We start from the raw sequence: 12,839 nt of genomic DNA, 5'->3' as shown, positions 1-12,839 counted from the left end.
TGAAAACACAAGAGAGCTACCCAGACAGAGAAGGGCTTCAGAAAAACATCTCGCAAAAAGCACTCTGCAATGTCAAGGAGCAGCGTCTCCGTTAGACCAGGAATGAACTTTTCATGCAAAAGAATGAGATTCTACATAAAGAGTTGCTTCCTGGTTTTATGTTGATTGCATTTAAATCTCAGCTTACTGTATCAGCAGTTATCAGGGTCCCTCTACAGGATGTCAAAATACACCTTACTCAAATACATTCATCCTATCTAAAACTGGTTGATAAAACAGTTTACCAATTAAACCTTACAAGAGCCCGGCTCTATGGCAAATGTTATTTCTAAACTTGTGACGGTTTACAGCCTTGCAAACGGTTTTCGTTACTCCATTACCAAACATTTTAAAATGTATCCCAAAGTATTCAATTTCCGCGAACTCTCACGTACAAGAGAGGTCTATTAAAAAGCAGTTGCAGTATTTTTAAAACGAGTGGGGCAATAACCCATCTTTAAACAACCGCCATCTATTTAACATCTCAGTGTATTTGTCAGTGCTACTTTGGTGCTACGTGGATGATAAACTAACTCCTGCTTTGTATGGGTTTGGTGTAGGCTTCTGAAAAGCAAGACGTGTCTAGGAGGGAGGCACCAGGGAACTTCCCTCCCTCACTTGAGCACAGTCCAAGAGGAAAGTTTCTGGGTTGTTTCCCCTTCGCTTCCTCTTACCCTCGCTCCCCCGCGGAGCTGCAGAGCCAGCAATTGTGCAAGAGGAGCCCGGCGCGCAGGGCGCGAATCACCGAGCGCTTGGTACGGGCGGCCGCGGGTGATTAATTATCCTTCCGCGGGCCTGGCGCTCTCCCGGAGGTTCTCCCGGCAGGGCAGCAACCGAGGTGCCGCTGGCGGCTGAGGAGGAGCAGGAGAGGCTCTGGGAGGACGCAGGGGCCGCGCCGAGTGTGAGTGCACAGCGGCGGGCGGGCGGGTGGCGAGCCGAGCAGACCGACTGCGCAGTGCTCGGTCAAGGAAGCGTGGGGAGAGTGCAGCCACCAAGAGCGGACCAGAACGGAGGCCGCCAGCAGCGAGCGGGAGGGCGCGCAGCCTGCCGCCTGCCCTTCGGGCTGACCCCACTGGCCGGCCGGCAGGGAAGCCCGCCGAGCCTCGCTCAGCTCCGAGGCCAGCTGCTCCAGACACCAGAAGCCAGCCCCGCTGCTGTGAGCGGCCCGCGTTTTTAGGACTGTTCGGCCGCAAGACCTACTTAGAGACGGCAAATACTTTGGCCAAGTCTTTCGCACAGTCAGAAAGATACCTCTGTTGAGTAGTGGCTTTTTCTCTTTTTAACGCGAAACAAAGAAATAAATTAAGGATTCGTAAGACCCAGGCTGCACACTGAAACTTTGCAACAAATGCCTTTGCTTTCTCTAACTTCAATGTCCTTTCCCCCCCTTTCCTTAAGGAGCCCTTGGGGAAGCCATGAAGTAACTGCACATTCCAGTAACAGACTTATGAAAAAAAAATGAATCTTTTTTAATTTCAAAAACATTTAGAAAGAAAAGTAGCAGGAAGAAAAGGGCACATAACTCGAGGTTTTGTTAAGGAAAAAAAAATTGAAAGTAACTTACCTGTTGGGACATTCTGAAGAGGAGGTTAGTATCAGCGTTTTGCCATGTCCCCATGAACCCTGGTTCAGCCGCAGTCGTTCTGGTTCCGAACTGCATGGAGTTGTCGGGACAGGGGTCTCTTAAAGTCAAGTCTCTCGCCCTCTTTGGCTCTCTGTCTCTCTGGGTGTCTCTTTCTCTCACATCCACTTCTGCCTCTTCTGACTGAAAAGTGAAGGTGGATTTTTTGAGCTTCTTGGCAGCCAGCAGCAGGAGTATAGTGTAGTTAAGAAGCTGCCTGAACTGTGCGTTTCATTTGGGAAGGGGGAGATCTGGGGGAGGGAGGGGGGTCAGAGCTTCCTTCGCACCTTCTGCACAGATATCCCTATCATTTATGCATAGATTGTGACTCCCCGAGCTTGCCTTTGCTCGGTTTAACAGCTGCCTGTCAGGTGTGCAGGCAGCACTGGAGACCCAACCATCAGCTTCAAACCCTCAGCCACTGCATGTCATTGGATAGCAGAGCTAGGAGTCAACCGCACTGTTCCACAGTCAGACACCAAATGACACCCTGCACTAACCTCTCTCCAGATACAGAGGCAGATACACACTCGTGCATACTCCAAGCAATGCAACAGTCACTGTCCACAAGGCCAGAGAAAGACAGGGCACTTCCCTGGGAATTTTCCCCAACAATGCTTTCTGCTATAACATGTTATATCCGGCACCAGTCTTTGCTTTAACACGTGTAAAACTGTGAGACTTAAATATTTTTAATTACATTGCAAGCAAGTAGTCATCTGGAGTAGAACATGAAGTTTGCTCAGTTGTTGTCTAAATATTAGCTGCCACAAGTCACACATACATGCTGAGCTATTTATAACCACATATGAGCTCACAGAGAAGATAATGTAGAGATTTGACCTTATATTCTAAAGGGTGAACAAGTAAACCTACTAGTTCAACATGGAAGATGTACAACAAGCATATGCAAAAATAAATATGTATCACTTCATATCTAGCATCCCAGGCCATTAACTACCAAACTGAAGGTTAAGTAAGGAGAAGCTGAATGCAAAAGAGGAAAATGAATACCTTTTCTTAAGGCTCACAAGCAGAATAAAATTCCTTTGTTAAAGTTCTCGGGTAAAGCATCTACAACATCCTTTTAAATCATAAAAAAGGCAAAAGATGAAAAAAAAACCTGTCCTATTTCAGGCAAAAAGTAATGCATATAAAAACTCTATTTTTCATTCAGGATCTCTATGGAAAATTCTATGTTTCCCTGCCTGATGAAATATAACCTTGATAGGAGGTCATGTTTTTAATTAAACCAGTTTTAAAATAAAACATCTATTTATTAGATAATATTTAGCTACCTTATTTGTGGAAAAGCAGAACTGAGCAAAATCCACTGTACATAAACACTGTAACTTCAAAATGGAAAGGTAAATTCATGCTGTCTCATAAAAGTAGTCAGCAGGAAAAAGCCATCTTTCCTAAACTTAAAATGTAAGGAACATTAATCTTCAGCCACTTACAAATACTGAGGACAAATGCACCACTCTGCTTGCTCCTTCTTAACTAAAGAATAACAATAAACCTTCCTCTCAGAAACAACAAAAGGAACAGAAAAGCGCTTCCATGGCAGCCCCGCGTCATTAGTGGACAATGAGAAAAGATGAGAAAACGCACGCTATGTTGACACAAATGTGCCTTCCTTTCTAGAACTGACATCTCCTGAAAGCTTTTCTGTTAAACTTCCCTCCAGTTCACCACCATTAAGCACAAAAAAGTCTCAAAAGAAGCAAATTCAATATCTGAAAGGAAACAAACAAGAACCCAAAGAATTGTTGCCTTAAAATATATTAAGTCCACCTGTGGTCAATAAAAATATTCTTTTGCAGGGGAGGGCAGGAAAAGCCCCTATGAGTCAATTGTCAATGGTGACTGTACCTTTACTGCTATTACCCACTTAACTCCCTCTAAAATTTGCTAGCCTCTTGATTTCTGAAGTGGCACTCAGTGCCTCAGTCAAGCTGCCTGCTCAGCTCCTGACCTTCCCACTAATGGCTGTTATTTGTGGGAGGCTTAAGGACACTGTCAATAGCAAGCTTCCTCCTCTCTCCACTCAAGCACTGTTGTATCGCTCTGCCTGTGTGTTCTCTCTCGCCTCTCCTGCTCTCTCCTTCTCTCCTAGTCCTTCCCCTCCTTCTTCACTCTCCCTCACTCCCTCTTCCTATTTTTTCCAGCCCCCACCCCTTTTCTCTCAGTTCTGAGATCCTCTTCTTCCCCAGGTATTCCCCCCACCCACCACAAGCACACACATACGCACACACGCACGCATGCTCGCACACACACGTGTGCACACACACAGTTACAACACAAAAATCAACTGGCATGCAGCAGCAAGCACCTGCAGTAATAGACTCTTTTATTAAAACTGTTATTCTGCAAGACTTGAAATTCCCCATGGACCGGGCCATGTCAAAGCCGATATAATTAACTAGAGGCTCAGCAACGGATCAATTACCAGACAAGCAAGTGATAGTGAAATCAATGAAAGATCATCAGCCACATTATCAGTGTTGCAACTCATTAGGGCAAAACTGAGAAATGTGCTCCGCTCGAGCCCAAGCAAGGTGGCATTACAAAACAAAGGGCTAATTTGGAGACCCTGCTGTGAACAATCTGTAACAGAATTAGCCTTTTTTCCCCCTAAACTGCACAGCTCCATAACTAAATGTGACAGACTGAGAGAAGCAGTTTATTAAGACACCAACCCCAAGTTTATTTAGTTCATAAACTCTCTCCTAGAAAATCAATACAGTCTGTACAGGGTTATTAGGCTGACTAGCTAATACATCCAAATCCGGTCTGCCCAGCCAGCAGTCCGCTGACAAAATGCTACCCCAGTATGCAGACTGCAAGGTCTAACTGAACAAGTCAGCAGCAGAACCGTTACCTCGCTATTCCTGCATAGCCACACCTTAAAAACACCAGGACAGCCTTGTAGGATTTAAAAGGCAAATACCATGATTATACCGTACTGGACCTACTAGATAGGTTTTTGTCAAACAGAATCTTAACTAGTTCCTAAGACTAGCTAAGAAAGAGTGAAAGTTCTGTTATAATAACAGAGGAGAAACCGAAGAGTTAACCATAGATAAACGTATTAAAATACAGCACAAACCCAGAACATTTGTTATGCTTTGTAAATTTTAAGTTTCTATCATCCTTTTAATAAATTTTAGAAAATGAAAATCTGACCTCTCTAGAAATTCCTGAAATTTGTTATGGGAACTTGCCATTCATTTCCATAGGGAAAGTGTAGAATCCTCAGTCTTCTAGCCAATGAGAAGCTTGAATAATTTTAAAGACACGGGCCCCAAACAAACAACAAAACCAAGGCACTAAGGTACCTTCTAAGGTAGATTACAGAATAACTCTCTGGAATAATCTTTATCTAAGTTATTTACAACCAGGCAATTGGGCTAAACATCATTTTCACAATGACTGCTTTCTTTTTCCCTGATTCTAAGTCATGGACTTCAGGTTAAGGGATCACAAGCATGAAAGGTCACATGACTCTCCCCACATTTGCTGCGAGGGAGAAATGGGCTGTGTAAACTCTGAAGTGCACCAACTAGTCCTCAAGCCCCTGGAGAATCTGTAGGACTAGGAGTAGCTCCCCCTCGTAATAACACACAGCAACAATACACAAACACAAAAGTCTCAGATGCATTTTACAGTGGGAATGTAACTGCATGAGGTTAGGGGAAATAGCACTGGAAATGAATGATGATGTTTTAACATTCCAAATGTTCAAAGGGAGAAAAAAAAACCCGCTATATATATATATATATCTCAGTCAATTGGCTTCAAGATTCTAAATCTTAAACCTTAATTTAAAAATATTTGAGTAAAATTCAGTTTATGTATGCTAGAATTAAATGTTTGTTCCTAGAATTTTTAGCTGGTTTCTTATCAAACATTTCATAAGTCATGTTTCTAAGTAATATTTTAAAAAGTCAAGCATATATATTAAACCTTTACTATATGCCAATAATTTGGATAATAATTAAAAGTTGTAATTACAGAAAATTCTTACTTTTTAAAACCTTTTTGCACATAGCTACACACTGTGCATGTACCCTCAATGAGATCCAATTAGTTAACAAAGAATTTGCATTTCAGTTAGTGTGGGATAACAAGACTATAGGGAGGCACAGTGCAATTCCACCAACAGAGTAAGACAGTGTGTTCTTTCCTGTTAGCTCTGTAAGCAATAATTCCCACAAGTGGCTGCTTAAAATGTTGCTATCTTTTCAATATTTGGGAAGTGAGGTAAATTTGGGCCTTTCCTTCTATTTCCTCAAAAACTCCATGTTGATGTAAAAGTTAGCCACAGTTACTAAAGGACCATGTCAAGGAATGCTGGTTTGCATGTGCTTTTGGAGTGAACTAGTTTTGTGTGTGTGTGTGTGTGTGTGTGTGTGTGTGTATGTATGTATGTGTTTAAAGGATAAATAATTTGTGTATATATAAGTATATATATATATACATACATATATATATGAATACATACATTTAAGACAATGTCTCACTATGTAGCCTTAGCTGGCCTGGAACTCACTGTGTACACCAGATGGACTTCAAGAGATCTGCCAGCCTCTGCCTCCCCTATGCTAGGATTAGAGGTGTGCTCCCCCATGCCCAGCCTTACTTTTCTTCTCAACATTTAATTTCTTTAAAACTCACTACTTTCTTAAAGTCACTCTGGCTGGGAACAGAGAAGCCACAGTAAGGATATGGCCCTGTGCTAAGGCTCTCGTGCCCTGAGAAAGCACACTGAGAAAGCACTTGAGGGCCTCCCCCCCACAGCTGTGACTACAACAATGTAAATCCTAAGCAAATATAAAATAAATGTATGGTGTGCGTACACAATTTAAGCGGCATCCCCCAGACTTGTGATGGCCTACAGAGCAGTACCTGTGCTTCCCTGGGTTCAGTTCTGCAGCTGTTAGCAGAGGTTGTCATCTGTAATGACAGTGGACTGGCCTTTGCTCGTCTTTTATTCACTATTCATTTCCAAAGCTTGGTTAAGTATGGAGCTGGGTTAAAGATCAGTGGTTTTTCATGTGACACACGCTGGTATTCATCTAATGGCTTGTCAAGACAAAACTGTCCCTGTTCTTGCCAAAATAATAAAAATGACGCTCCACATCGCATGACAATCAGCACTTCCTCATGGCAAAACAACTCAAGCTTTTTGTAACTCATTTATTTTATAGAAAAACAAATGTTAACTGGCTCTCCAGTCCTAATGCAGAGAACCAGGCTGTCATTCTCAAAGGAAGCGTTAACGTTTTTTGCTCTCAGAACTCGAAGCAGTATGTAAGCTGGCCACTAATCAAATGCAATTTTAATATATAGAGTACTGCTGAAGCCCGGGTTTCTGATGCATTAAGGTGCATAACTTAATATATGCAGATTATGCAGGAGCAGCAGTCTGGACTCAGTCACAGAGGTGGGGCAGGCAATTGAGGAAATGTCATTTTTCTTGAGAACAAAGTGTGGGACTTGCTTTGCAACATCTGTTGGTCTGTGTGAAATGTTAACAGATGTCTTAAGTGGAAAAAAGGAGAGAGAGAGTTAATAAAGGAAACCTCCTCTGAACAGATAATCCACCCAAATTTCCATATTCCCAAGGAAGAAGGTTGACAGCGGCCTTTCCCCTTGTGAAGCCCAATTTATCGCACAAAGTTTCATTTTCTATGTAAAGTTAAGGAGTAAAAATTCTCACTCACTATAAAAGAATAGAAAAAAGTAATAATAATCATAATTTCAATTTTTTTCAAATTTCAAATGTTTGTTTACTTTATAATTACAGAGTTATCTATGTTGTTTGCTTTTCCTTAACTCATCGAACATCCAACACAAAAACAGTGAGCACACAAACACACACACACACACAAGTACACACACACAAGCACACACACAAGGAATAATAGCTATGATATGGTGTGTGCATGTTGTAGGGAAAAGGAAGGAAGGAGAGTAAAAAGTAGTTTTTAGGATCAGCCATCTTTTGTTTTTTTTGGCTGTTTTTATTTATTTATTTATTTGTTTGTTTGTTTGTTTTTAAGGCAGGGTCTTTCTACTTAGGCAGTCTGAAACTTACCATTTAGCCCAGCCTGGCCTCAACTCAAACTCATAGAGATCTGTCTGCCTCTCCGACCCATCTTTTTTAGTGTAAAAGGTACCCATCTTCACAGTTAAAAGTCACCTAATATTTACACCTACATCCTTGCTGGCTCCCAATTCCTCTCTCTCCATTCCAATCTCTGGAAGAAATGACAGACACACCGTGTTTCAACAGACAAGCATTCTCAAGAAGGAACATCTGGAAACTGTGGATCCCCATGTTCAAATCTGAAGGAACCTGAAAAGATTTGCTTATTTAGCAATTCTTTTTCTTGTTTCAATTTGTTAGATGACTGAACCAAACCTGTAGGTAGCAGTCTTTAATTCAGGTTAAAAAGATGATGCATGGGCAGGAGGGACTTAGTGGTTCAATCCTTCCATCCCGGCACTTGGAGGCAGAGGCAGGCAGATCTCTGGGAATTTGAGGCCAGTTTGATCTGGTTCCAGACAATGCAAGAGCTACATAGTGAGATTGTCTCAAAAATAAAACAAAGACAAAAGAAAAATAATAGAAACAAAGATAATTTGTGCACTCCATCCACTTAATGTAAGCAAGTGTTGTGTGTAAATGATCTGAACAACATAGGAATCTACTGTATTGCTTTTCCCACTAACATCTTTAAGAGAAGAATTTAGGGTTAGAGTCCATGAATTAGCTAATTCTAATTCACTTAAGGATCTTTATGGAGAGGAGAAGAAAAAAATCATGTTGTCATCTTTGACTGGAGTCTCAGTCCCCAAACCTCTCTCCGCCAAGAGCCTGTGCACCTGCTACGCCGTATTTATAACTATACCTTTGCCAGAAGGCTTTGACAAGCTGGGTTGGGTCCTTCAACATATAGTAGCTTCAGCCAGAACATCTTAGCCTGAAGATTTCAGGGAACAAGATCACGGTCCAATTTGTAAGTAGGATGTGCACGTATGCCTTCATTTTTAGTTACTCTTCCGCCAAACCATTATGGACACTAAATACTGAGATGTTAACTCACAGGAACACCAACCACATCAGTGCACAGAACAGAAATAACTGCCGTGTACCGAAAGAAAAATGGTGGCCAGCAAAAATGGTGACAGAGAAAACCTTGTGCATTAAAAATACCTTTATGTGACCAGAAAAGGAACACAGGTCCCTTAATATAAGGTTTGAGACACTTAATTAGTGGCATTAACATTCTCTGTAGGAAAATATCACCTAAAAGTGTCACCCAAAAGAGAGACACGGCTCCAGCTGACACTTGTCTAACGGTGACTGAGATATAGCATTGTTGACAGCCTAATCAGGGGCTCTACTTCATAACACACTTCAAGGAAGTACCCAAACGCTATAATCCTTTGATACTATGAAAATATGAAAATTGAAAGATTTGAGTAGGGTGTAGCAGATAAGATAGTTTACAAAATGCCAAGGAATGGCAGAATCCCTTGGAATCAGGGTTCACGTTTCAAAAAAGCATCTTCGGTCGGTACAAGCCTCATGCCTACAAAAGATCAAACATTTACTACCGTGTTTTGATCTAAAAACTGAAAAATGACTTTAATCTCTTTGTGGGTACAAGCAGTGACAAAAGCTTTCTTTCTACCACGTGCTACAGTCGATGCCTTTTTTGTTTCTTTTTGGAGAAAATCTTCTAAAAGAATCAGTGGTATCTTTCCTTAAATGAATATGAGGAGGAAAAAAGGAAAAAGGAAAAACAAAAACAAAACCAACAGGCTGGGGCAGGGAGGCACATTGGGGAATTACTTTCATATGACCATGAAAGTTGCAGGATTGTAAAGACAATATTAATTTTTTTTATTTACTTCCTTCTAAAAACTGCAGACTGAGATGCTGGCAGCTCCGGTAAAAATGTCATAATAATAGTTTAAATTACTGTCAGGAAGGAAGATTGAGATTCACTCGCACACAGGAAACCACGTTACAAGGGTGGGCTCAATTCTTTACAATTACTTGAAAAATACAGCACTTTAAAGTTAACACATAAAAAAGATACAGTAAAAATAATACACTACATATAATTCTCAAACCTAAAAAATAAATTTAAACAGTGAATTATAAGAACAAAGTGTCAAAATTCCAAGACTATTTTAGACACACACAAACACACATATACACTCACACACACAAATACGCTCACAGACACATATACACATATACACTCACAAACAAACATAAGCACAAACACAATGCACTCACAAACACAGACACAAGCACATCTTTAAAGGGAAAAACAATGACACAAAGAAAATTTGAATGAACTTGTAGATTGGTTTTCTAATTTAAAAATTCAAAATGTGCAGAATTAACTAGTAGTGGATGGCATTTGGGTGGTAAGGGTCTCTAGTGGAGGGCATCAGTGGGAAGCAGGCAGATGGGAAGCTTTTAAAAATAACCATGTGGCCAGGCCGTGGTGGTACACTACGTCTTTAATCCCAGCACTCGGGAAGCAGAGGCAGGTGAATCACTGTGAGTTCGAGGCCAGCCTGGTCTACAAGAGCTTGTTCCAGGACAGCTAGGACTGTTACACAGGGAAACCCTGTCTCAAAAATCTGAAAAAAGAAAACCCAAAAAGACAGAAACACACAACCATCTTATCTACCCACCCAGCTAGTGTCCTGGATATGCTCGACCTGTGAAAACTCACCAGTCTGTACACACACTTGGGCACTCGTGTGTGTATGTCTGTATCTTATATATACATATGCAGATACATCTTATACACACAGATTATACTTCAGTTCCCAAAGATTACTAACAAGTCTACTACAAAAAACAGAGATGATGATCAGCCCTAGAACTGGGTTAAAAAGATGAAAAAAAGGCAGGTGGTGGGGTCACACACCTTTAATCCCAGCACCAGAGAGGCAGAGACAGAGGGATCTCTGTGAGTTCAAGGCCAGCCTTGTCTACAGAGACAGTTCTAGGACAGGCTCCAAAAGCCACACAGAGAAACCCTGTCTCAAATAAAAAAAAAAAAAAAGAAGAAGAAGAAGGGAAGAAAGGGAATAAAACAGAAGACAGTTTATCTCAGTCAAAATCATTCAAATAACTGCCACAAAAATACTGCTTCTTATAATTTCTTCAAAAGCAAAAGTGTTGGAAAGCAAATAAAAATATTCATTTCCTAACGTGAAGTTGAGACAGTAAAAATATGGAAGAAAGACTAATTAGGTGGAGGAGCCTCGAAAGGACAATCAGAGCATGTGAGCACATTCAAGTGACTTAAATAGGAAAGAGGAACATACCTCAAGTTGAGAGGGATCCACCCCGCAGCATGGGACCTTGAAATGCGCCTGCCAGTCTTGATCAGCAAGCCTGCCCTCTGCTTTGTAACTGAGGCAGTTCGGAGGTGGGGAGGGCACAAAGCGTGCCTGTTGAGAGATTGGAAGAAGAAAGAAATTACATATAGTCTGCAGACAGTATCATACAGAAACGGTCATTTCAAGACACTTTACCATCAAAACCATAAATGTGACATTCCTCTGGCCACACAAACACTTTAAAAAGAGTCAATCACTCCGGTCTACAACAACCAATAGTTAAATACATGAACCATGAGAGAATAAACAATGAGGCGGCATAACAGAATAATTCACTGATGGGTAACCAGATGGGGATTGAGCACAGGGCTTCTTGTGTTCAGCATAAACTCCATTAAACTATTCCACCTGTCTACTTAGTCTCTTCTCTTTAAGGGGGGGGCTGAAGAGTTGAGAGGATTCTGAAACTGGGGCTACCAAACACAGTTTCTACCACTGAGCTGCACCCCAACCAGTAGCTCAACTTACTCCATTTTCTTCCCCTAATCATAAAAAAAAAAATCACTTTAAACCTTTTTACTCATTGTTGAAGGACTGTTTACCAAGCTTCACACAAGAAGCTGTAAGAAACACCAAATAACACCAAAATAAGGCATAATCCCTGCTCACAAGACGTTTATGATGTAGTATAGAAGGTTTGCACAAAAATTGCCTTACATAACTAGAGAATGTGGTAAGAGAACAGTAGAGCCGTATGATTAAGGGAAGGATGCTTTCCCACTGATAAAGGGAAAGAAAGCCTCCAAGCAAAGGCAGTCTTTGTTCTGGGCACAGAGAGACTCGCAATATCCCTCTAGAGAAGTGATCCAGTTTGCCTAGAGCTTAGGTAGGATGCTGGATATAGCAGTAATAAGCAAAAGGATGTGTAAGCAGCAGAACTATTGGTAAGAATCCCACAGTCAACACTGAGTTGCTATTCTGTTTCTATCACCACCAGTCAAGTCTACTAGAAGACGTCAACAGCAGCACCACGTGATTGTCAGCATTCTTTAAGACAGTGCATCGAGGACAACTCCTTAAAATGTAAACAGAACAAAGACAAGAGATCAATTAGGGAACTAGTATAATAAGCTAGGTAAAATAACTACTAGCAGATAAAGCTGATGAAGAAATGCAAGACACAAAAGAGATCATGAGGATGAAATGCAAGAATGACTGATAGAATACCGATAACAAGGAGGCTGAACAGATGGCTCGGTGATTAATAAGAACACACTGTTCTTGTAGAGGACCCAAGTTAGTTCCTATGTTGGATGGCTCACAACTGCCTGTAACTCCACCTCCAGGGGATCTGATGTCTTCTGCTAGCCTCCATAGACAACTGCACTCATGTGCTCACCGTCCCCAGAAGCAGACTAATACACATAATTAAAAATAAAAATAAATGTTTTGAAAAGGATGTGGGTCACAAGAGCCAATGTGACGCTAGAGATCTGATTGGTAGCACCCCCTACAGAAATGTATGAAATAATTTAGGGCAAGAAAATCAAGCTCAGTTTGAGGTTATAGATGATCATGGAGATAAGTAGGCAGTAGAAAGTTCAGAAAACAGACCGATACTGGAGTACTGGATTTGGATGTATCTATGTAAACATGGCATTAAAGGGAATTGAACATGGACACAATGTTCTTTGTGGTTATGAATGAGAAGATAAATTGACAAAGGATGGTTGGTAGCTTTAGATAATACTGTATTTAGAGTATAATAATAGAAATTTAGTAGTAAATAGAACTA

General features: G+C 41.1%; 1 protein-coding gene across 2 annotated transcripts in view; it reads right to left on the bottom strand.

The window, feature by feature from the left end:
* The window catches only part of Bnc2 (basonuclin zinc finger protein 2), a 396,996-nt gene that overhangs the window by 268,584 nt on the left and 115,573 nt on the right, over window positions 1-12,839 (bottom strand). For both annotated transcript variants that reach the window (XM_057784403.1, XM_057784404.1), the window contains exons 2-3: window positions 11,030-11,155; window positions 1,604-1,804 (exon numbers count right to left, since the gene is read on the bottom strand). In XM_057784403.1, coding sequence (XP_057640386.1) covers window positions 1,604-1,804; window positions 11,030-11,155 — 327 coding nt within the window. The remainder of the gene's footprint in view (window positions 1-1,603; window positions 1,805-11,029; window positions 11,156-12,839) is intronic.

Source organism: Chionomys nivalis, chromosome 11, assembly GCF_950005125.1.
Source record: "Chionomys nivalis chromosome 11, mChiNiv1.1, whole genome shotgun sequence".
NCBI classification, from domain to species: domain Eukaryota; kingdom Metazoa; phylum Chordata; class Mammalia; order Rodentia; family Cricetidae; genus Chionomys; species Chionomys nivalis.
This window is presented reverse-complemented; position numbering and strand designations above follow the sequence as displayed.